At 43.2% G+C, this 21,986-nt stretch overlaps 3 protein-coding genes across 3 annotated transcripts in view; 1 reads left to right on the plus strand and 2 right to left on the minus strand.

Moving 5' to 3' along the window:
• Positions 1 to 14,296, minus strand: part of bckdhb (branched chain keto acid dehydrogenase E1 subunit beta) — an 86,581-nt gene extending 72,285 nt beyond the window's left edge. Inside the window, exons 1-4 of the mRNA XM_080754243.1 lie at positions 14,065 to 14,296; positions 7,410 to 7,487; positions 5,195 to 5,263; positions 101 to 234 (exon numbers count right to left, since the gene is read on the minus strand). Coding sequence (XP_080610369.1) covers positions 101 to 234; positions 5,195 to 5,263; positions 7,410 to 7,487; positions 14,065 to 14,263 — 480 coding nt within the window. The 5' untranslated portion in view covers positions 14,264 to 14,296. The remainder of the gene's footprint in view (positions 1 to 100; positions 235 to 5,194; positions 5,264 to 7,409; positions 7,488 to 14,064) is intronic.
• Positions 14,297 to 16,754: 2,458 nt separating this feature from the next.
• LOC308298987 (fumarate hydratase, mitochondrial) lies at positions 16,755 to 18,179 on the plus strand (the record flags this gene model as incomplete). Its single annotated transcript, XM_080742705.1, has 1 exon — positions 16,755 to 18,179. The coding sequence occupies one exon, from the start codon at positions 16,755 to 16,757 to the stop codon at positions 18,177 to 18,179; it is 1,425 nt and encodes a 474-aa protein (XP_080598831.1).
• Positions 18,180 to 20,659: 2,480 nt separating this feature from the next.
• On the minus strand, positions 20,660 to 21,637 carry LOC308298997 (beta-1,3-galactosyltransferase 2-like; the record flags this gene model as incomplete). The annotated part of the gene is made up of 1 exon (XM_080742717.1): positions 20,660 to 21,637. The coding sequence occupies one exon, from the start codon at positions 21,635 to 21,637 to the stop codon at positions 20,660 to 20,662; it is 978 nt and encodes a 325-aa protein (XP_080598843.1).
• Positions 21,638 to 21,986: the final 349 nt, after the last annotated feature.

Below are 21,986 nucleotides of genomic sequence, written 5' to 3' on the forward strand. Positions count from 1 at the left end.
AATAATTGCGATTCGACTATTATGTAATATTTGTGACAGGCCTACTACCCCCAGTGAATATAGAACAAGTAAAGAGTGACAGTTGGACAGCGTGGCCTACCTGGTCGAAAGCAGGATAGATGTAGTCGGCGAACTGGATCTCTGCAATGGCTGTGGCCCCAGCAACGGCTGCACCGATACCAAATCCAACAATCCCCTGCTCACACAGAGGTGTGTTGAAAACTCTATCTTTACCTGGTGAGGAAGATTAGGACAGAATACACAAGGATGGTAAAACTGCAGCTGAGGTTGAAAGTGAATGGCATTACATGGCACTAAAGGACCCGTGACAATACATTACTGTCAAAGCCTTTGCCATATATAGTATATACCACATTATTGACTTATTTAATAGCTTAATTATTGTTTGCATTCTCTAAACTAAAGTCACTACAAACACCATTGTGCTGTTAATAATAGTGATGTGCCAATACAATTTTTTCCAATTCGATACGATATTCGATATTTTGGGGGTCAATATTGTCGATATCGATACCTCTGAAGTAGGTGTGTGTGTGCGTGTGTGTGTGTGTGTGTGTGTGTGTGTGTGTGTGTGTGTGTATGTTTATATAACGTAAAACTTAATTCAAACACAGCAGAAGTCTATTTCTTTCTCTATATGCACCAGCCGTGGGAGCTGAGAAATGCATGATCAAATTAATGATTCACACTTATTTTATTCTATAGCCTAATTTTAAAAAGCTGTATGGTTTAGATACAAGCCCGAACTTATCTGAAGAATGGAGACACATTGCTTCAACAATGTGCTCATTGTGTTGTTATGGAAGTTAGAAGAATCTTTACCATGACATGAAGCAGGCAATAATATTTAAACCATTGGATCTGTTTTTTATCTAAATCAAATTAAGGAAGGCTACAACTTACAAGAGAAATGTGGGGGAGTTTTACCGTGAGGGATTAGAATCCATGCATAGGTTTTATATCACGTTTTTGGTGGTCGAGTCTTGTAAACTGTCTTCACTATCAAATGAATCACCCGTTTCAGCTCGACCTGTTTTGAATCATTCATTGAGTGATTAATCATGTGTGCTTTAGTTTCTACTGAGTGAGCAACTGCAAGTCAAGTCAAAACTCTCGAAGCAACTTGTGTGTGTCTGCGGTGGGATCAGTGAAGTTACAGGCAGGCAGAGATTCTGCTGTTTTTTTTTTTTTTTATAATCAAATTTTTTATTGAGTTTACACAAGAAAATGAGTGACAGAAAAGTAATAATATACATAATATACAAACTGCAATAAAACAAATTAAAGACAAACAGAAACAATAACAAAAAGAAAAATACAAACAAAAATACGGGCGGGCGAATAGCACAATACAATATTCATACAGTTATCCATACTTATCCATACACAGTCAATTATTCAGAGTGGTATCATCTCCACACAAGGGGCAAATCAAAAGGTAGATTCTGCTGTTTTATTCCTCGTTGTATGGTGGTGTCGCGTGGCAAACTACAGAATCTACAAGCCCATAATGTGTTGCATCAGAGACGCATTGTGGACTTGTAGATCGGCTTGCCTTTGCACACTGAACGTCAAACCCTGAAAGCCAAGAGGGGAGACCTCTCCCTTCTGTGTGAGTGACGGCTCTTGCAGGTCTTTTTAAGAAAATAAAAAAATAATGCGGATATCGATACTTTTTAAAAAGATACAATATTATTCTCAGGATACCGATCGATATATCGATAAGCACATCACTAAAAGCTACGGGCAGAAGCGCTGATGGTGGTTAAGGCATATACCACATATAGGTTCTGACAGCGAGTAGCGGGTTCAAATCCCAAGCCTGACAACCTTTGCTGCGTGTCAGTCACTGCCTGTCTCCCTCGCCTGATTCCTGTCACTCTCTACTGCCCTATCAGAATAATGGCAGAAAAGCCAGAAAAATATAAAAAAAAGATTATATGTTGCGGATATTTGAATTTACATTCACAAAATGGTCAGCAGTACTTTCAAGTAGGTGACAAATCTGAGGCCTTCTGCTCTCAGCTGTAGCTTAGAAGGCCTGTGACGCACACTTTAAACCCCTTGGAATAAAAACAGAAGAAACAACTATTTTTCAATCCTCAACCCTGTAATCTGACAAAGAGTGGCAGGAGAGGGACTCTAGATTTAGAGGATTTTTTTTTTTTTTTTGTTCTCTTGCTTTGTATAATTGCCAAGCAAGTCCTTCCCTGCTTTGATCCTAACTGTGTTTCTGACCAGTGGAGTGTTGGCCTTGTGTGCCTTGCTCAGTCACCACAATGCTAACTTAATGACCCCATGGCCACAGGCACTCTAAAGAATGAACAATTAGTGAAAAAATAAAATAAAAAAATGCCTAGCTTCCGAAAACAAAGCCAACGTAACAAAAAGGCATCCGACGACCTCTATTGAGACGCAATAATTCAACTTGCTGAGTAACATCAATGAGATTGTAAGTTGTTACCAACACTACTAAAGATCAATCATGCTACTACAGTACTGGCCTGGCGTTGCTCATACTACTGTAATTCCTCACTGCGTATCGGATATTAGTCTGGACTCGCGAGCAGAATTTTCATTTCCAAGGGGTGGGTTAGAAAAATGGCTCTGGACACGATTGGTTAGACCAGACCAATGCTGATTGGTTCCCCCAAATTTTGATAGGGGCTGTTAAGTCTGACATCATTTTGTAGGCAGAGGAGAACTTTTGCCCCCCAAAAAAGCGAATCTTTTTACTATTTTTACTATTTACTAATTTTTCTTCTCTTTGTTGTTGAAAGGAAAGTGGTAGAATTATACTTAAGTCGTTATTTTTGTCTCGGATCTGTTTTTAATAGCTTAAAAGCCCCAATATTCGCCAAGGGCATGTTTTTTTTGCCCAAGCGGATTGGTTTGGTTCCAGGCTACAACTACTCGATAATAAAACATCAGCTTCACAATTATTTGATTAATCAAAGAAAATATAAATAGAATAATCGCTAAAAAGATAATCAATAGTTGCAACCGTAATGCTATCAACATGATCTAGTTGGTGAATCTGAACCATCAATATACTCTGTACCTCACCCAAACAACAAACTTATTTCCACAGCTTGGTGACCTTTAGCAGTCCATGCTGTGTGGTGGTGATGTTCAGTTCAGTGAGATAGGCTAAACATCAATGAAGGGGTGTGATAGCTAGGGAGTTAGTGTTGGTTGGCTCCATATAAGCTGTTGTTTCCAGAGCTCAGTAGTAGCAACTACCCTGCAGGGGCAAGGCCATATCAATGGGGTGAATCCATCAGCCTTGTAAAAAGCTCTTTGTATGCCGTCCCCCTGCATTAACCCCAGTGTTGTACAATGGCTATGGGTTACAGAGGGCTGTGACGTTCCTTTCAGAGCAACAACAGGGATAACGACAGCTTGCTGCTTAGCTGCTGTCTATATGGATGAGATGGAAAGTAATGATCCCTCTCCGAATGTCAACACGTCTGACGTCAAGAGCTGTTTCCATCCGAGTGTTTTCATTTCAGTAGACATTTTTGTCTTTGATAAAAAGAAATGTGATCCACTATGATAGAAATACATTTGGAAATTACATTTTTCTTTTTTCCAAGTAGTAGACAAGTAGTAGACAAGTAGTCAATATTTTTTTACCCCTTCTTTTCCCCAATTTAGTCGTTATGCCAATTGATTCCTCCCCACAAAATACTGTATCCGTGTTGTCACTGCTGTTGTATGCTACCAACTCACCTACCAGTGAGGGGACCACACTGGAAGGACGTAGAGCTATATTCTCGTACAATGCCTTACTCTTTGCCTTTCTTTAATATTTTGAAAAAACATTTTAAAATACTTCAAATAGCAGAACTACTTCAAAACGTTGTGAGCTTGTAGATCAGCAATTTTAAATATTTATTTAATGTATTTCAAAATAGTAAAAAAAAAATCAAACCTTGGTTCGAGGTGAAGCGGTGAATTTTTATTCTATGTGTTCAAGTCGAGCTACGAAATCTGTGTTCTAGATCTATACATGCTGTGTTCTAGATCTATACTTTCTATGTGCTTTAGTTCTATATTTTTGTGAATTCTGAATGAGTGAATGATTTTGTCTGGAGGGCCAAATTGGCATGTGAAGCTTGACCAATCCTCAAATCCGCAAAGACTTTAGGGATAAGAGGTAAGGCATGGACGAAAATAGGGCCCGTGCCTTCGTCCTACTCCCGCCCAACACACCCCAGGACAGGTGCCGCCCCAGACAGTAGGAGTACATGCAGTGACCATTTTCACCCACCCCGCCTGGCTTCCCTTGTGACAAAGCCGGCTGCACCACGGTGGATTCGAACACACCACCTCTATGGTGGTGGACAGGGACTTTATCTTTGTGCCACGCGAGTGGTCGAGAAACATTTTAATGTGAATGAAATGCCACATCATGACTGATGAGCTGAACTGACGGAAGGCCTGATGACACTGTACATTTCAAACGTGTCTTTAGAGATTCTGAAATGTGGTAGTCAAAGGCTGTGCTGATGTATGGCCAAGCCCTGGCTGCACTATAATACTGCCTAGTGCATTTAGATGGCATTAATGTAGCCATTAGCTGGACAAAAAAAAGAGAATACAACATTTCCCACTATAATGGATTATATCTATCTTTGTCACAGGTGTAAAAATGAAGGGGTTATGGATATGATGTAGGGCAAGCTATGCACGTTCAATGTTTTATTCGCTTAAACATAACTGATAGAAAGGCACCTTGATTTGCATGATTTATTTTCCTCATTTAATTATTCGCTTGAAACCTAGAAGCAGGGGGAAATCGTGGTTACTTGTAAATATTATTTGAAGAATAGAATAAAGGTATTACGGTCCTTGGTCATCTTGTCAACCTACAGTATGTTGGAAGATCCATCCAAATCAAATCATAACTTCATGCTATGGCTGTTACGGAGACAAAGATTTACAGGAATGCAATATCCCCACGTAACAAAAAAATGCAAACTGATCCCTTTGGACCTTCTGACAAACAGTGAACTAAAATATGACCTTGCTAGAGGGAGGAAAGGAGATTTGGTATCTTAAAAGCACAATGCTGTCACCTAGTGGTAAAATTCTGCTGCACACAATTTGTAGCTCAACAATAAGGTGTTGATTCTTCTCCAGACAGAATGAAGGGAAATAAATCACTTACCGTATTTATCTCTAAGGCCCACTGTGCATCTAAATACTCCTCCAAAGGCCACATCCTCTCCAAAGATAACTGCAGGACAAAAAGAGAACAGAGACATTCAATTACATGAGTGCCTGTATTCTAGGCCAGGACCAGGCTCAAAATAGGTTTTCTAGATTCTAGAAAAACTCCACAACTTCAAAAGCACATGGTTTTTTTTAACCACATTTGAAACCGTGTCACTATTCTGGGAATGTCAGAACAGGTGAACATCATTTGGGGAAAATAGGCAAACATTCAGCGTAAGTAGATACAGTAATCTACTGCAAGCTCATAACATGAGGTTATTACCTTGTAGATCGTCTATCTTCGCTGTATTTTTAAGTTGATTTTAAGTTGTGATTAACAATCATGAACTAAAAGTTGTCTCTAGGGATCGCCAAATCCCGAAATTTTCTTAACCGCTGACCGTCAGGCCTTATCGGTTTGATAACCGTTGACCGCTAAGGAAATGTGTTCCAAAATTTTACCCTTTAAAAAGGAAAATGCACCAGGGTTTTACCCCCCAAATAAAGTGTCCTATTTACACATTAAAACAACAATACAAGGAGGAATAATAATACAGCAAATGTTTTCTATAAGAAATGTGGTTTTGCAGTGAAACTGCATAGAATTCACATATAATCATGTCCGTAATGTAAAGTACCATGCATAGTAGTACATAAGGACCGCAGGAATACATAAGCAACGGAGGGTGAGAGAACTTTACTCCGCTTGGTCCGGTTTGACTCCCAGTACGTAACACTCCGGATGATTTATCTCCGTATACGGACCCTTACGGACAGTACCCAACTGGCCGGACTCAACGTACAAGATGTATCCGTACTCCGTAGCAAGAAGTACCCACGGCCACCGTTGTCAAACATAGGCGCAGTAGTGAGGAAAATTACTTTAACTCTGCTCTATGACAGTGGTTCTCAAACTGTGTGTCCCAATGAGAAATATATTGTATCAAGAAACGGTAAAAAAGGAACGTCGCTCGCAACAGGACGGCTTGACACAAACACACACACACACACACACACACACACACACACACACACACACACCGCCTATCCTCCGACAGCTGCCAACAAGACGAGGCACACAAGAACAGCTGATTAATTCGCTCAGCGGCTCATCATATTCTTGGGAATTATATGCGGGTGTGTTTTGTTATAATCACTCCGGGTCCAGATCCATATGTGGTTAAATCTGTACCCTCGTGGAGTTTTACATTTACCGCGAATCCGCGAAGCAACTGCGGACAGACAGCAGAACCTGCAGTCCAGACTGTTACCACTTATAACATCACGTCGTCGGGTCAAGAAATTCTGTGGTTCTACATATTTTGGCTAAATGCTTCGGTTTTTACACATGTGAGAACCACCTTCATGTGCCGCGCGGCCCCAACGGGAGCAGAATTGGAGCGGAGAGCGTGTCGGCACATAAATAACGTGCATGTCTACTATGCATGGCAACGGATTTACCATACGTAGTTTCTCACCCAAAACGGACACAAAATCAAGCATACGTAACTATAAATGGCCCTTAACGCAGCTTGCCGCATAACCGCAGCAGTGCAAGCCCTGGTCTCCCAATGTGGATTGTGGAAACACAATTAACAAATAATAAACAACTGTGAACTCGCAGTTCACCGTAAACACATGTCATGTCTGCAAGTGCAGCCTCTGTCAGCGACGGGCATAACACTACTCTACTCTGTGTAAATAGGACGGCTGAAGTGTGGATGGTGTGACCGCATCAACACATAACACTAGCAAGTTTAAGCTCTTCTTTTTTTCTCTATAAACGGGGTTAAAGTCGACGGGTGACGGTGTATGTTTTGTAAAATCCAATAGGAGTGCACTGTTTGTTTCCTGGCGAACGCTTGTCTCTTTGTCCCGAGTCCCAAGTCTGTGCTCTGTTCTCCGTCAGCTGACCACACACACATGCACCCTGGCCTGCATGTGTGTGTGGTTCGCGGGCCAACAGGAGTGGAATTGGAGTGGAGGACGGTCCTTGCTCAAATGAGCGCTGCGCTCGCTCTGCACATTTTAAAACTACTTTTTTTGAACAGTCACCATTTAACCCTTAGTGCTTACCGATAACCAAATTCCTAGCGGTTAAACGGTAATGTTTAACTGTTGGCGATCCCTAGTTGTCTCTTATTACATTTTCATCCAAATCTATCTACCTGCTGTAGGGTCACTGGCAAGGGTGTTGTCCAAGGCACTGGTAACAGACTGGAACAAGTTCATCTTCTGAGTTGGACCTACAAGAGAAGCAGTACACAGCCAGAATGTACAGAGATTATATGAAAAGTAATACTATGGCATTATATGTGGCTAGATACTTTGGTAAGGTTTATTCCAGCATTATACAATGTATTCAAAACAGGACAGTTTTAATGAATGGAAAATTTAGACAGATCTGTTTTTTGGTATCCCAAGAGAACTCAAACTTGCTTGGGGTTGGGGCTTTTATTTGCATAATGTCTGCATTTATGTGATTTCATAGATGATGATCACTAATGAGCTCGGATATACAATACATGCTACCTGGCTGGCTACTAGCTAATGCAGCTTGTGACACATAACAACCCTAAATACTCCACTGTGTCTATTTGTATACAGGTCCAGTGGGCACTTAAACCTTGTGGAGAATGCTCGTAAATAATATAAAGTTTATAGTATCTGGCACCTAGAGGTGTGTTAAACTGACTAATATTGCAGCTGTACGGAAAGCTTGGGTTATCCTCTTTGCATCTGTCAAGTTTTTGTTTCATAAAAATCCACCATAGACATGTTATGAGCTACTTTCTGCCTATGAATTCCGTGCAGGTTATTATTTTTCATGTGTTGTTGAAAGTGTTCGCTTTTGGAAGCACTCATTTTCAATAACGCAACGTCCTGCATTATGTGCAATTTCTAAACGGGTAGTATGCACTGCAGGACTGTTGAGTGATTTACAAAGAGTGCTTACAAACTCACACAATTTATTGACAGAAGGTATCTTATGATTCTTATCTCATCTACGGTGGATTTTTATGAAACAAAAACCCAAGCTTTCCCTTACAGCTGCAATGTTGGTGACTAGGCCTGGGGCGGTATCGACATGTTGTTACCGCGATTACCGTCTTCCCATTTACCGCCGGTACTGCGGTAATTACCGCACCCCCGTATCTATTAATTAAGGTTCGGCGATAAGCCAAAATATTGCAATCATCTTCCCAAAAGTCGCCTCTCCACAGCCTGACTGCCCGAGTTATACTTCTCCGTACAGCACAGCGGGTATGGCTTTGAAAGGAGCAGATCTACAAGCTCACAACACATCGCATCCGCGACGCGTTCTGAGCTTTTAGATCTGCACTGTCGGGTTACCATAGTAACGTAGGCTAGCTACTTGGGCTTTTCAGACACAAACAGCTGTGTGAACAAACCAGAAGAGGAAGGGTAGTCAGATCGTGTACAGTGATTCTGTAAACTCACGTCACGTCTCAACTCTCAAATCGCAGTGATTGAGTGCTGCTATATACAGGTTTTAGTTACAAGACTTGACAGAAAAGGTTATAAAATCGCCGACGCGCCGCCGGACGGGGCACAACGTGCGACGCGGTGGAAAAAGTAAAATAGTTTCATTTTCGGTTTTAGTCCATGCGGCCGGCGCTCCGCCAGTAATCCGTATGAATAAAAAAAGATATGCCACAACACAAGATATGTATTAACATCCTTGTGTCGAGTGGATTACAGAGAAAGTTTATGCTGCTCCGTCATAGAGTTGTGCTCCGTACTCTCCTGCCCTGTGCACTGTGTGCAGGTCTGTGTCTGAGTGACATGTGGCTTCCAAACATGTGGTACACGGCCCAGAGCAGAGCGGCATGGAGCGCATGCAGTCCTCGCTTCTCCCCCGTTTTAAAACTCGCTTGTTTTCCAATAAAAAATAGACTTTTTTTTGACTTTTTTACCGCAGTAAGCACACTGACACCGCGGTAGACCTCGGTATAGCGCGGTACGGCGGTTACCGCCCCCAACCCTATTGGTGACTTTAACGTTGTTTAATAGAATCAGATAGGACTTTTTGGTTTCAATGAATGGGCTGTCAAGGGTTGGTATTGCAACTCTAGATGCCAGATAGCATTACAGCACCTGAGTTGCTTGCGGTTAGCACAGCAGTACATCATTATCAGATCTAGATTTACCCTTCAACTTCTTGTTTATCCCCAAAACGACAGGCAATTTGTAGTATTTGTGGGAATAGTGGTCTTAAAATGTTAATTAAATAATATATCATATATTTGGCCCCTAATTTGTAAAGTAAATATGTATGTATGTATGTCGTGTGTGTATACGGTATATTTTGTTTTTGAGGTACCAGTGAGATTGGGACCAAACTCACCGAAGTGGTCATTTTGTAGTTCACCTTATGGGCAGTCCCTGGAAGGAGCCGGTGCCATGGCATCGGTCCGACGTCTCATTGTTCCAACCTGGTGAACGCTAACCTGGTGAATGCTAACCTGCTGACGCTGGTGAATGCTAACATGGTGAATGCTAATCTGCCAGCACTGGGGAGAGTGTTTTCTGCTGGTGATTCAGTCCGAGTGTAGCAAAGGGTGCGTTCGGAAATACGCACCGGGTGTGGTTAGGGTTAGGGGTTAGGATTAGGTTTAGGCATAGTTTTACTGAGGTTAAGGTTAGGGTTAGGGTTAGGCATAGTTTTACTGAGGTTAGGGTTAGGATTAGGGTTAGGTTTAGGCACTCACTACACTGAGCACACACCCAGTGCGCATTTCGACACGCACCCTTTGATACACTTGGACTAAAACACCAGCAGAAAACACTATCCCCCAGCACTGGTGAATGTTAACCTGGTGAATGCTACTATGCCTAAAACCTAACCCTAATCCTAACCTCAGTAAAACTATGCCTAAACCTAACCTGGTGAATGCTAACCTGGTGAATGATAACCCTAACCTCAGTAAAACTATGCCTAAACCTAACCATGTACGACTAATGAGATGCAAAACTTATGGGCAGTCCCCGGAAGGAGGCACCGCTTGCTCCACCTCACGCCCAAAAACAAGTGCTCCTGGTCTCAATCTCACTGAATCTCAAAAACACTGTAAGTACAAGTAGACCTAAAAATAAAAGTAGTGTTGACTAATCAAGTGTCTCTTATTTTGAAATCGGACGATTTCAGAGGAAGTCAGTTTCTATTGTAACCCAGCTGCCATGACAGTTCTATGCCGTACGAAACTCTAGTCTAAGTAAACACTGACCCACGTGGATTAAAAACTATATTATTAGCCACAGTTCATATTTACGATTTAAACCATGCTGTGACTTAAACAATGAACTCACTTTGGAAATACTGCACGTTAAACTCTTGGAATCTCCACAGCAGCGTACTGTATTTGAGTAGGCTCTTTCATTTCATCTGTCTGTCTCTCATGCTGGCTTACCTCGCGTCACCAGACTTTCACGTAACGTTGTGAGAGCAGAGCTTGTAGCTACAATAAAACGCTTGCTGTGCAGTTATCAGGTAGCCTACAAACGAGATCGGCCATCGCCGGCTATTATTTATTTTGTCTTGCACTTTCACAAGCGACTACTGGTACTGGATGTGCAGCATATCTATTTGATACATGAACATCTGCCATCATAGTTCTCCATCTATTCATTGCTTTTAAATGCGACAAAGAATATTCATATGGCACTGTTGAATAGGATAATAACTATTTAAAGTGCAGCATTGAAACGCTTGCATTGTAGTGTTCTTTTTATTTGGTCATGGTTTTGTAAAACTGTACATCAGGGATCTCCATATATGGGCATGCAAGGGACAAGTCACAATGTGACGTCACGGATATCCAGGGTTTGACCTTTGATAAGGTGATGTCACTACAACGAGATGTCACAATGTCATCAGTGTGACAACAGCTATAGACTATGTCACAATGTCAACAATGTGACAACAGCTATAGACTAGACATTGAGGCGTTACGGGCAAAATACGTATACGGACAAGATGTGACGTTTTTCATAGTTAACTGCGACCTACAGACGGTCGCAATAATATAAATAAAGGTGCCCAGGTGAGCACCAAGTGCCCACTCGGAACAGTGGGCAGTGCACCTGGTGTTTCTGGGCACCGTCCATTTTTCACAAATGTAGGTGTTTGATCAAAATTTGACACAAATGCTGCACTTTGCTTCTAGCTAGTTTGACCTAAAAATAAAAGTAGTGTTGACTAATCAAGTGTCTCTTATTTTGAAATCGGACGATTTCAGAGGAAGTCAGTTTCTATTGTAACCCAGCTGCCATGACAGTTCTATGCCGTACGAAACTCTAGTCTAAGTAAACACTGACCCACGTGGATTAAAAACTATATTATTAGCCACAGTTCATATTTACGATTTAAACCATGCTGTGACTTAAACAATGAACTCACTTTGGAAATACTGCACGTTAAACTCTTGGAATCTCCACAGCAGCGTACTGTATTTGAGTAGGCTCTTTCATTTCATCTGTCTGTCTCTCATGCTGGCTTACCTCGCGTCACCAGACTTTCACGTAACGTTGTGAGAGCAGAGCTTGTAGCTACAATAAAACGCTTGCTGTGCAGTTATCAGGTAGCCTACAAACGAGATCGGCCATCGCCGGCTATTATTTATTTTGTCTTGCACTTTCACAAGCGACTACTGGTACTGGATGTGCAGCATATCTATTTGATACATGAACATCTGCCATCATAGTTCTCCATCTATTCATTGCTTTTAAATGCGACAAAGAATATTCATATGGCACTGTTGAATAGGATAATAACTATTTAAAGTGCAGCATTGAAACGCTTGCATTGTAGTGTTCTTTTTATTTGGTCATGGTTTTGTAAAACTGTACATCAGGGATCTCCATATATGGGCATGCAAGGGACAAGTCACAATGTGACGTCACGGATATCCAGGGTTTGACCTTTGATAAGGTGATGTCACTACAACGAGATGTCACAATGTCATCAGTGTGACAACAGCTATAGACTATGTCACAATGTCAACAATGTGACAACAGCTATAGACTAGACATTGAGGCGTTACGGGCAAAATACGTATACGGACAAGATGTGACGTTTTTCATAGTTAACTGCGACCTACAGACGGTCGCAATAATATAAATAAAGGTGCCCAGGTGAGCACCAAGTGCCCACTCGGAACAGTGGGCAGTGCACCTGGTGTTTCTGGGCACCGTCCATTTTTCACAAATGTAGGTGTTTGATCAAAATTTGACACAAATGCTGCACTTTGCTTCTAGCTAGTTTGACCTAAAAATAAAAGTAGTGTTGACTAATCAAGTGTCTCTTATTTTGAAATCGGACGATTTCAGAGGAAGTCAGTTTCTATTGTAACCCAGCTGCCATGACAGTTCTATGCCGTACGAAACTCTAGTCTAAGTAAACACTGACCCACGTGGATTAAAAACTATATTATTAGCCACAGTTCATATTTACGATTTAAACCATGCTGTGACTTAAACAATGAACTCACTTTGGAAATACTGCACGTTAAACTCTTGGAATCTCCACAGCAGCGTACTGTATTTGAGTAGGCTCTTTCATTTCATCTGTCTGTCTCTCATGCTGGCTTACCTCGCGTCACCAGACTTTCACGTAACGTTGTGAGAGCAGAGCTTGTAGCTACAATAAAACGCTTGCTGTGCAGTTATCAGGTAGCCTACAAACGAGATCGGCCATCGCCGGCTATTATTTATTTTGTCTTGCACTTTCACAAGCGACTACTGGTACTGGATGTGCAGCATATCTATTTGATACATGAACATCTGCCATCATAGTTCTCCATCTATTCATTGCTTTTAAATGCGACAAAGAATATTCATATGGCACTGTTGAATAGGATAATAACTATTTAAAGTGCAGCATTGAAACGCTTGCATTGTAGTGTTCTTTTTATTTGGTCATGGTTTTGTAAAACTGTACATCAGGGATCTCCATATATGGGCATGCAAGGGACAAGTCACAATGTGACGTCACGGATATCCAGGGTTTGACCTTTGATAAGGTGATGTCACTACAACGAGATGTCACAATGTCATCAGTGTGACAACAGCTATAGACTATGTCACAATGTCAACAATGTGACAACAGCTATAGACTAGACATTGAGGCGTTACGGGCAAAATACGTATACGGACAAGATGTGACGTTTTTCATAGTTAACTGCGACCTACAGACGGTCGCAATAATATAAATAAAGGTGCCCAGGTGAGCACCAAGTGCCCACTCGGAACAGTGGGCAGTGCACCTGGTGTTTCTGGGCACCGTCCATTTTTCACAAATGTAGGTGTTTGATCAAAATTTGACACAAATGCTGCACTTTGCTTCTAGCTAGTTTGACAGGTAAGCTAAGCTATGCAACCCTAGCCATATGCAACCCTGTGAACTTGCTAGCTAGCTGTGGGGGCCTAATGTAGCCGGGATGGTGTTTTTTACTGGTGTTTCAGTCCGAGTGTGGGGAAAGGGTGCGTTCGGAAATGCGCACCGGACTGCGCGGGCGTTTATCGTGGGCTTGCCCAGGCCTTACGGCCTGGGCATAAATATAACGATTGCATTCACCACGGCTTCGTAACTCGCGCGGCGCTCCGCCGGCCGCGCGGCCCTGGCCCGCTCTTCGCGGCCACTCGCGCCTGCGGCGCTCGGGGGCGAAGAGCAGGACCAAGGTCCGCTGGCCTTCGCGCCGCTTGCAATGTCGTGGACAATAAAACGAGCGCACCCTTTCATACACTCTGACTGAATCACCAGTAAAAAACACTCTCTCAATGTAGCCGTAGCAGCCAACTCACCATACTGTGTGGGGACAGGGTCAGGCTGGAAGGTGAAGTGCGCTGCATGCCTCCGCTGTGTGCTTGCATGGGAGCTACAACCGGGGGACAGCCTCAACACAGTGGCCCCGAGCCGGCTCTGAGCTCCGCCGTTCACAACACCACTAATAGGAGCTTTACAGTTCGCACCGCGGACCAGGAACCGTGCAACGGCCGCCATGTCTGTTGTTGTGACTGGAGAAAGGAAGGACAAGGCAGGTGGCAGGAAAAGGCTGTGATTGGCCGACACGGAGGCACGGGCTGTGATTGGTCTAAACAGAGGGCGGTGTCAGAGTGTAGCGGATGACGCTTTTTTATTTTATTTTTTTATTTACTTTAATAAAAAAAGATCTAACCCATTAATTCAAAAAAAAAAATATATAAGTATTATTACCCTTATTATTTTACCGGTATATATTATTATTATTATTATTACCCTTATTATTATTATTATTACCACCCAAAATAATATCCCATATCTGGGAAAGCCCATACAATAGAAGCCATTTTATGCTATCAATATTAAAGTGATCCCTGACTAATACGACAAATATGCCTTAATACATTATAATTGTCCTCTATAACTACAATGTAAAATTAAAAACACCTTAATTATTTTATTTCTTCTAGAAATAGCTAATCTTTCACTCAACAGGGGAAATACCCGTCGCAAGTTAATGATGTCATAAATGTCATGTGTGATCTAACCCTATGGAACTTATGGCATGCATGTGCAAAAAACACATTTGAAATATTGAGTTGATGCTCATATTAACCATATGAAGTATTAAGTTTGTTTTTATTTGCACATGCATGCCATAAATTCCATAGGGATAGATCACACATGACATTTATGACATCATCAACTTGCGACGGGCATTTCCCCTGTTGAGTGAAAGATTAGCTATTTCTAGAAGAAATAAAATAATTAAGGTGTTTTTAATTTTACATTGTAGTTATAGAGGACAATTATAATGTATATTAAGGCATATTTGTCGTATTAGTCATGGATCACTTTAAGCCCATTGCGCGACCTCGCTTTTCGCCCTTAGGCGTCTTACTGCCTGGTAGGCCTAATAATAATAATAATCTGAAATATAAAAAACTCAAGTAAATATCATATAAAATAAATCTAATAAATCCATTAAGCAAAAAGCACATCACAGCACATCATGTTGTGAGCTTGTAGATATGAAAACATATCTACAACATATCGCAAAAAAAATTATCTTTTGCGTCCAAACCTCGGTTCGAAGTGAAGCGGTTAATCTTAGTATAGAATTGTCTGGAGAGCCGGTATGACAGCCGGTATAATAGGTTTTAAAAAGATATATAAAGATCCTGCTTGCTGCCTGGTCTCTTAGTTGTTTGTCAACTGCATCCCTCTATAATTATTTCAGTTTCTGTTATCTTTGTGGCCTACTACATTTTTCAACTTCTGCTAGATTTTCAATGTATTTACTCTTGTCTGCCTTAATGCTCCTTTTTACCATTCTGTTAGCATCTGTATATTCTTATTGTGCCTTTGCTTTTGCTCTTATGCGGCTATTTGTCATTGCTGCAATAGGTGAGACCTATTGCATGTACAAGACAGATAAAACCTGAAGGCCAAATTATCATGTGAAGCTTGACCAATCCTCAAAGTATCCATTCATCTGACCGGGAGGGACACCGCACACATATTCTGGACGTACAGGACAGATAAAGCCTATTCATTCTGAACTGAAATTACCATATATGGACATGGGACACACATTTTGCTTTTTGAAAAAGCCTATTCATTCTGGACTGATATTCTGCACGTACGGGACAGAAAAAACCTGTTCATTCTGGCCTGGAGTGACCATATATGGACATGAGGTGACATACATTGTGTTTTTGAAAAACCCTGTTCATTCTGGACTGAGATCACCATATATGGTAATTAAACGGACATTCTGTTTTTGAAAAAGCCTGTTCATTCTGGACTAAAATGACCATATATGGGCGTGGGACACACAAAGCCACTCATAGGAAGCGGTTTTCACCGCTTCAAAAAAAGTACAGTCTGCCATGATCGGCAGCCTCTCTATCTGGAAGAAGCAAATCAGGCGATGCTTTGTCTACTGTATCCTTGAGTGGATTAACATTTTCTTCATATGCTATTGCTGACTCGTGTTAGAGTATAATCATTGCATTTCATACTGTTCTCTGTGTTAAACATACTGCATACGGTGTCTGGTTAAACATAATTTGACATTTGTGTGGGGAGATGGATGCTCACTGAAGAAGGCTATTCTAAAGCCAACCAAAAATAAAAGCATTACCTCTGCTGTTGTGGACATATCATCAGATGTAGTCCAGTTCAAACAGTTTCTAAAGACTGTGATCAGCATTGCTATAAAGCATGCTTGGCAACAGTTTGTGTTGTTTGTGATGTCAGAGTAGTAACATCATCAGTGACATAATCAGGGTCTCTCAACCCCAGTGATTTCTCATAGTGATGTCAGAGCGTGACATCAGGGCCAGTGACAATTACCTGCCCAGTGACAAAACGCAACTTCTCACAGTGGTTTTCCAGGCTCCTGTTCCGGGTTTCCTCTCTCCACCGTATGTATCGCTCTCGTCTCCTGGCTCTGCAAAGGCACCTAGCCACCACAAAACACAGCCCTGCACTCCTGACTCCATCCAGAATGGCTGGTTCAGAATACAGGATTGAACGGGACACGTTTGGGGAGCTCAAAGTGCCGGTTGACAAATACTATGGTGCCCAGACAGTCAGATCCACCATGAACTTCAAGATAGGAGGACCCAGCGAGAGGATACCAATCCCGGTCATTAAGGCCTTTGGCATCCTGAAGAGAGCTGCTGCTGAGGTCAACAAGGACTACGGCCTCGACCCCAAAATTGCTGACGCCATTGTCCAGGCTGCTGCTGAGGTAGCAGCTGGAAAGCTGAATGACCATTTCCCTCTAGTGGTGTGGCAGACTGGATCTGGAACTCAGAGCAACATGAACGTCAATGAGGTGATTAGCAACAGGGCCATTGAGATAATGGGAGGAAAGCTTGGCAGCAAGGACCCTGTACACCCAAATGATCACGTCAATAAGAGCCAGAGCTCCAACGATACGTTCCCCACTGCCATGCACATCGCTGCTGCTACAGAGGTGCACCATGTTCTGCTGCCCGGCCTGCAGACTCTCCACGACACCCTAGCTACAAAAGCAGAGGAATTTAAAGACATTATCAAGATTGGACGCACACACACGCAGGATGCTGTGCCCCTCACGCTTGGGCAGGAGTTTGGCGGTTATGTGCAGCAGGTGAAATACAGCATAGAGCGGGTGAAGTCAGCCATGCCCAGGGTGTACGAGTTGGCAGCAGGTGGTACTGCAGTTGGCACGGGACTCAACACCCACTTTGGCTTTGCTGAAAAGGTTGCTGACATTGTTGCATCCCTCACTGGTCTGCCCTTTGTGACAGCTCCGAACAAATTTGAGGCTCTGGCGGCTCATGATGCTCTGGTTGAGCTTAGCGGTGCATTAAATACAGTGGCTGTCAGTATAATGAAAATCGCTAATGACATCCGCTTCTTGGGATCAGGACCCCGCTCCGGCCTGGGAGAGCTCATCTTGCCCGAGAATGAACCAGGAAGCAGCATCATGCCCGGGAAGGTGAACCCCACACAGTGTGAGGCAATAACCATGGTAGCAGCCCAGGTGATGGGGAATAATGTAGCAGTTACAATTGGCGGTAGCAATGGACACTTTGAACTCAATGTCTTCAAACCGCTGATTATTAAGAATGTGCTCAACTCAGTGCGGTTACTGGGCGATGCGTCCATCTCGTTCTCAAATAACTGTGTGTCAGGAATTGAGGCCAACATAGTTAGAATCAACAAGATGGTTAATGAGTCTCTCATGCTGGTGACTGCACTAACCCCACACATAGGTTATGATAAAGCAGCCACCATCGCAAAGACAGCCCATAAGAAGGGCACTACATTAAAGGCTACAGCTATAGAGCTGGGCTACCTGACAGAAGAGAAGTTTGACCAGTGGGTGAGACCCAGTGACATGTTGGGGCCAAAGAAAACACCAACAAAACAAACAAAGTAAAAACAACACTTTCCATTTGAGAATTGACACAGCAGCGGAATCGGGCGCCCCACTCAGGCTTGGGCGAGCTCATCTTGCTGGAGAATGAACAAGGAAGCGCCATCATCAGATGAGAGATTCACACAATATGCATAATATATGAAAGTTAACTACTTTTTAACTACTTGCATTTCCACTGGAATAAACTGGACACTAAATGCCTGCTTATAAATGGTAAATGGTGCATTTATATAGCGCTTTTATCCAAGGCGCTTCCATAGATCGTGCATTACATTCACCCATTTACGCACACTCTAGCCGCTTTCCAATCCGAGGGATTCACACTTTGAAGTGCGCATTTCAAGGGCTATGACGTCACTGGGCTATGATCTACAAGCTCACAATGCGTCGCAACGCAACGCATTGTGAGCTTGTAGCTACCGCGCACTTCAAAGTGTGAATCCCTCGGATTGGAAAGCGGCTATTCATACACCGGTGGCGGAGGAAACCATGCAAGGCACCAACCTGCTCACTGGGAGCAATTAGGGGTTCAGAGTCTTGCTCAAGGACTCTTCGACATTAACTCAGGGGGAGCCCGGATTCGAACTGGGAACCCTTCGTGCTCTAATATCGGTTTCTCTACCCCTGAGCTATGCCGCCCCTATAAAGTGCATATAAAGTCAGACACTTATTTAAAGTTGCCAGGAAATAAATATTAATATTTTGGATGCACATTTGTCGAATTTGTTTTGGCTTGCAGTGATGAGAGCATGTGGATGGATGTCAAGTTTGATTACCGACGTATCACAAATATTTGCCAGACCCATGAAATGGGTAGGCCTACATAAGCAAATGTCGGTCTGTCTGTCCGGGTTTTCTATATAAAGGGTATATATGATGATGACATGATGATGACATGCCTACAAAAGGCATGATGTCATAAATGATGATGACAGACAGGGGGTCTGGCACAACCAGGTTGACCTGGTCTAGTTTTATACCGTATGCATTATAAAGTTCCTGTCAATATTTTTGTATGTTTGCCAGACCCATGAAATGGGTAGGCCTACATAAGCAAATGTCGGTCTGTCTGTCCGGGTTTTCTATATAAAGGGTATATATGATGATGACATGATGATGACATGCCTATAAAAGGCATGATGTCATAAATGATGATGACAGACAGGGGGTCTGGCACAACCAGGTTGACCTGGTCTAGTTTACTAAGTAGAACATACATAATACTGTATAAAGCATACTGTGTTCTTTCTGGCAACAGTGGTAACCATTGCAACATGGTCTTCAGATAAACATATTCAAAGGTGTCCCAAGAGAGGCAGAAAGAGTTATTTAATCCAGAACTAGAACCATGCACTATACTTCCACATAGCTGTGGGGTAGCTCCAGACCATTGTCAAAAAACACAAAAAAACGAAGTTATTACCCATTCATGGGGTCATGGAAAAAATGAGGGACAGTTTGAGCCATGCAATATCCTTCTGAGGATCCGACTGAGGTAGAAAAAAAAGGAGGAAAGAGGAAAGACACAAGGTAAAACAAAACATAGTCTCCCCATGCCTTTCGCCCTGGTGGAGACAAAAGCCTTGGACTTGGAACAAAATAGGATATAAAAAAATAGAGAATGTCATGCACAAGAACAGAAAAAAAGCCAAGGAATAAAAAGTAGAAAAATATAAGAGTTCCATTTGGCCATCGCATTATTTGAATGGATCATCGAGGTCACGTAGTTCTCTTACCGTCAGTACTTTCTCTTCTTCTGGTGTGGATCCTTTCTGGCGTACCATCATTTTGCAATTCCTCGTCCAGGTTGACTTTATCTTGCCTTGTTTTCTCAGGTTGCGGGCCTCTCTGGCGACCTCAGCATTTTTCCTGGTCAGGTGTTCATTCATGTAAACTTCGGATCCCTTTAATTTCTTCCACTGCGACAGCAACTCCGTCTTGTGCCTTCTGTTCCCAAAGCGCAGTATGATGGCACGTTTGTCGTTCCGATCCTTCCGAGGGAGGGTATGGCAGGCTGCGATGTTGTTTGCATCATGGTGGATGTCTTTACCCTCGAAGAACTCTATCACTTGTGTTTCAAGTGATTGTTGGTCTTCGGGTGGTGCGTCCTCACCGTCGCTTCTCCCCTCGGCTGCCGCTCTTGCATAGGGTCGCGGCTTGACGTTCAATCCAGTGATAATCACGTCCTCCATTCTTGTGTATAGTTCGATGTCATTTATTCTTTGTTCCAATTCTCAGATCTTCTGGTCCTTTTCCTGGACTACGGTCTTCAGGAGCGCGACTTATTTTATTAGCTCCATTAGAACAGCTTTGTTGCTTGACCACTAGAGCCAAATCACCCGACATGTGACTGAGAGATTTCTTAATCTCCTCAATGTCTTCAGTGTTTTTCTTCAAAGTCATGGTTGTCGAATTCTTTTTAGATATTAAAAAGTTTGCTCTCCAGTCTCAGCGTGATTGCCTGCTATAGCTTTACATTACTATGCAGGGACATGAGCAACCTGAGGCCAAAGCTCCAGCAGGCGCCTGGGATTCGGAGTAAGCCAATGGGAGGTGACCAGTTGCCTGTACCTGCCACTGGAGTAGGGCACATGAAAGTTGTTGAACACAGAGTTGTGTGTGGGCCCGATCCCCAGGCTGGCCAGGCACATCCCGACGTAAACATCCTCCAAATACAGGCGGCGTATGCTCAGAGAGGCTCTGTAGATCCTCGCCGCCAAGCCTCCGGAGATCACGTAACCTAGTCCGAAGCAGAAGTCGGGGTATTTCTCGCTTGGGTACGTCTCTCTGGACACGTACCACTTGCTGGTTCTGTCTCGGTGTGGCCTTCCGTTCCTAAGAACCCTGCCTGTATAGTAGTTTTCCTTGGGCTTCAATTCAGGTCGGAGCACATTGTGGATGAGGTAGTGGGTGTTGACGAACATGTCACTGTCGGTTTTCATGACATAGGTGGCCCGTGGGCAATGCGTGGCCACCCACTGCATCCCCATCAGGGTCTTGAGGGTCAGGTTGTTGTAGCTATCCACAAAATCCTGCTGAAGGATATCATGGTGCTTCAGGCTCTCGGAGGCCAAGGCGGGCTGCTGCAGGCGCCCCTGCTTGCCCTCCTTCACCCCCAGCAGGAACAGGCGGACGACTCCCAGCCCCGGAGCCAGGTTCTCGTCAGCCCACGTCTGTCGTATGGCTTCCCGTGCTTCCACCTCGTGAGCCTGGGTGGCTATCAGCAGCACCAGGAACGGGGGCGCTTTTCCCTCCGGGCACTTGCCTATCTCGTTGATGGTGTAGGCCGGGTACGGCTCCTGGGACTGCGTGCCGCCACTGGAGCTTCCCTCTTCACTTGGGCTGGCAGCTCCCCAGGAGCGAGAGGAGTCACAGGATATGAGATATGGGAGCAAGAGGAGGAGACACAGGAATGCAGCCATGATGTGCGCACAGCGGAGACGTCTCCTCCCGTGCATGGCGTACACGAATATGGCAGCTGCCACGGAGTGCAGTCACGTTGGGGAGATTGTCTGCCTCTCCTTTTGTTCAATTCAATTCAATTCAAAGGAGCAATTCAAAGGGTTAGTTTCAGGCACCAGTAGCTGCAGTAATAGATCTGAATAAGGATACAACATAGAATACTGTAGAATTAAGTAACAACATCAATCTGGGACTGTGGGTCTTTATACACTCTCAGGGGGTATCATCATCCTTGATGATATCACTATGAGACCATATTAGGGCTGTGGCTATATTGATTATTTCTGTATGGAGAATCGGCGCAGCAGGAGCGGTTTTGCATGCAGTCGCTAACTCTATTCATGC

This window comes from Nannobrachium achirus, assembly GCF_963921795.1.
Source record: "Nannobrachium achirus genome assembly, chromosome: 2".
NCBI classification, from domain to species: Eukaryota; Metazoa; Chordata; class Actinopteri; order Myctophiformes; family Myctophidae; genus Nannobrachium; species Nannobrachium achirus.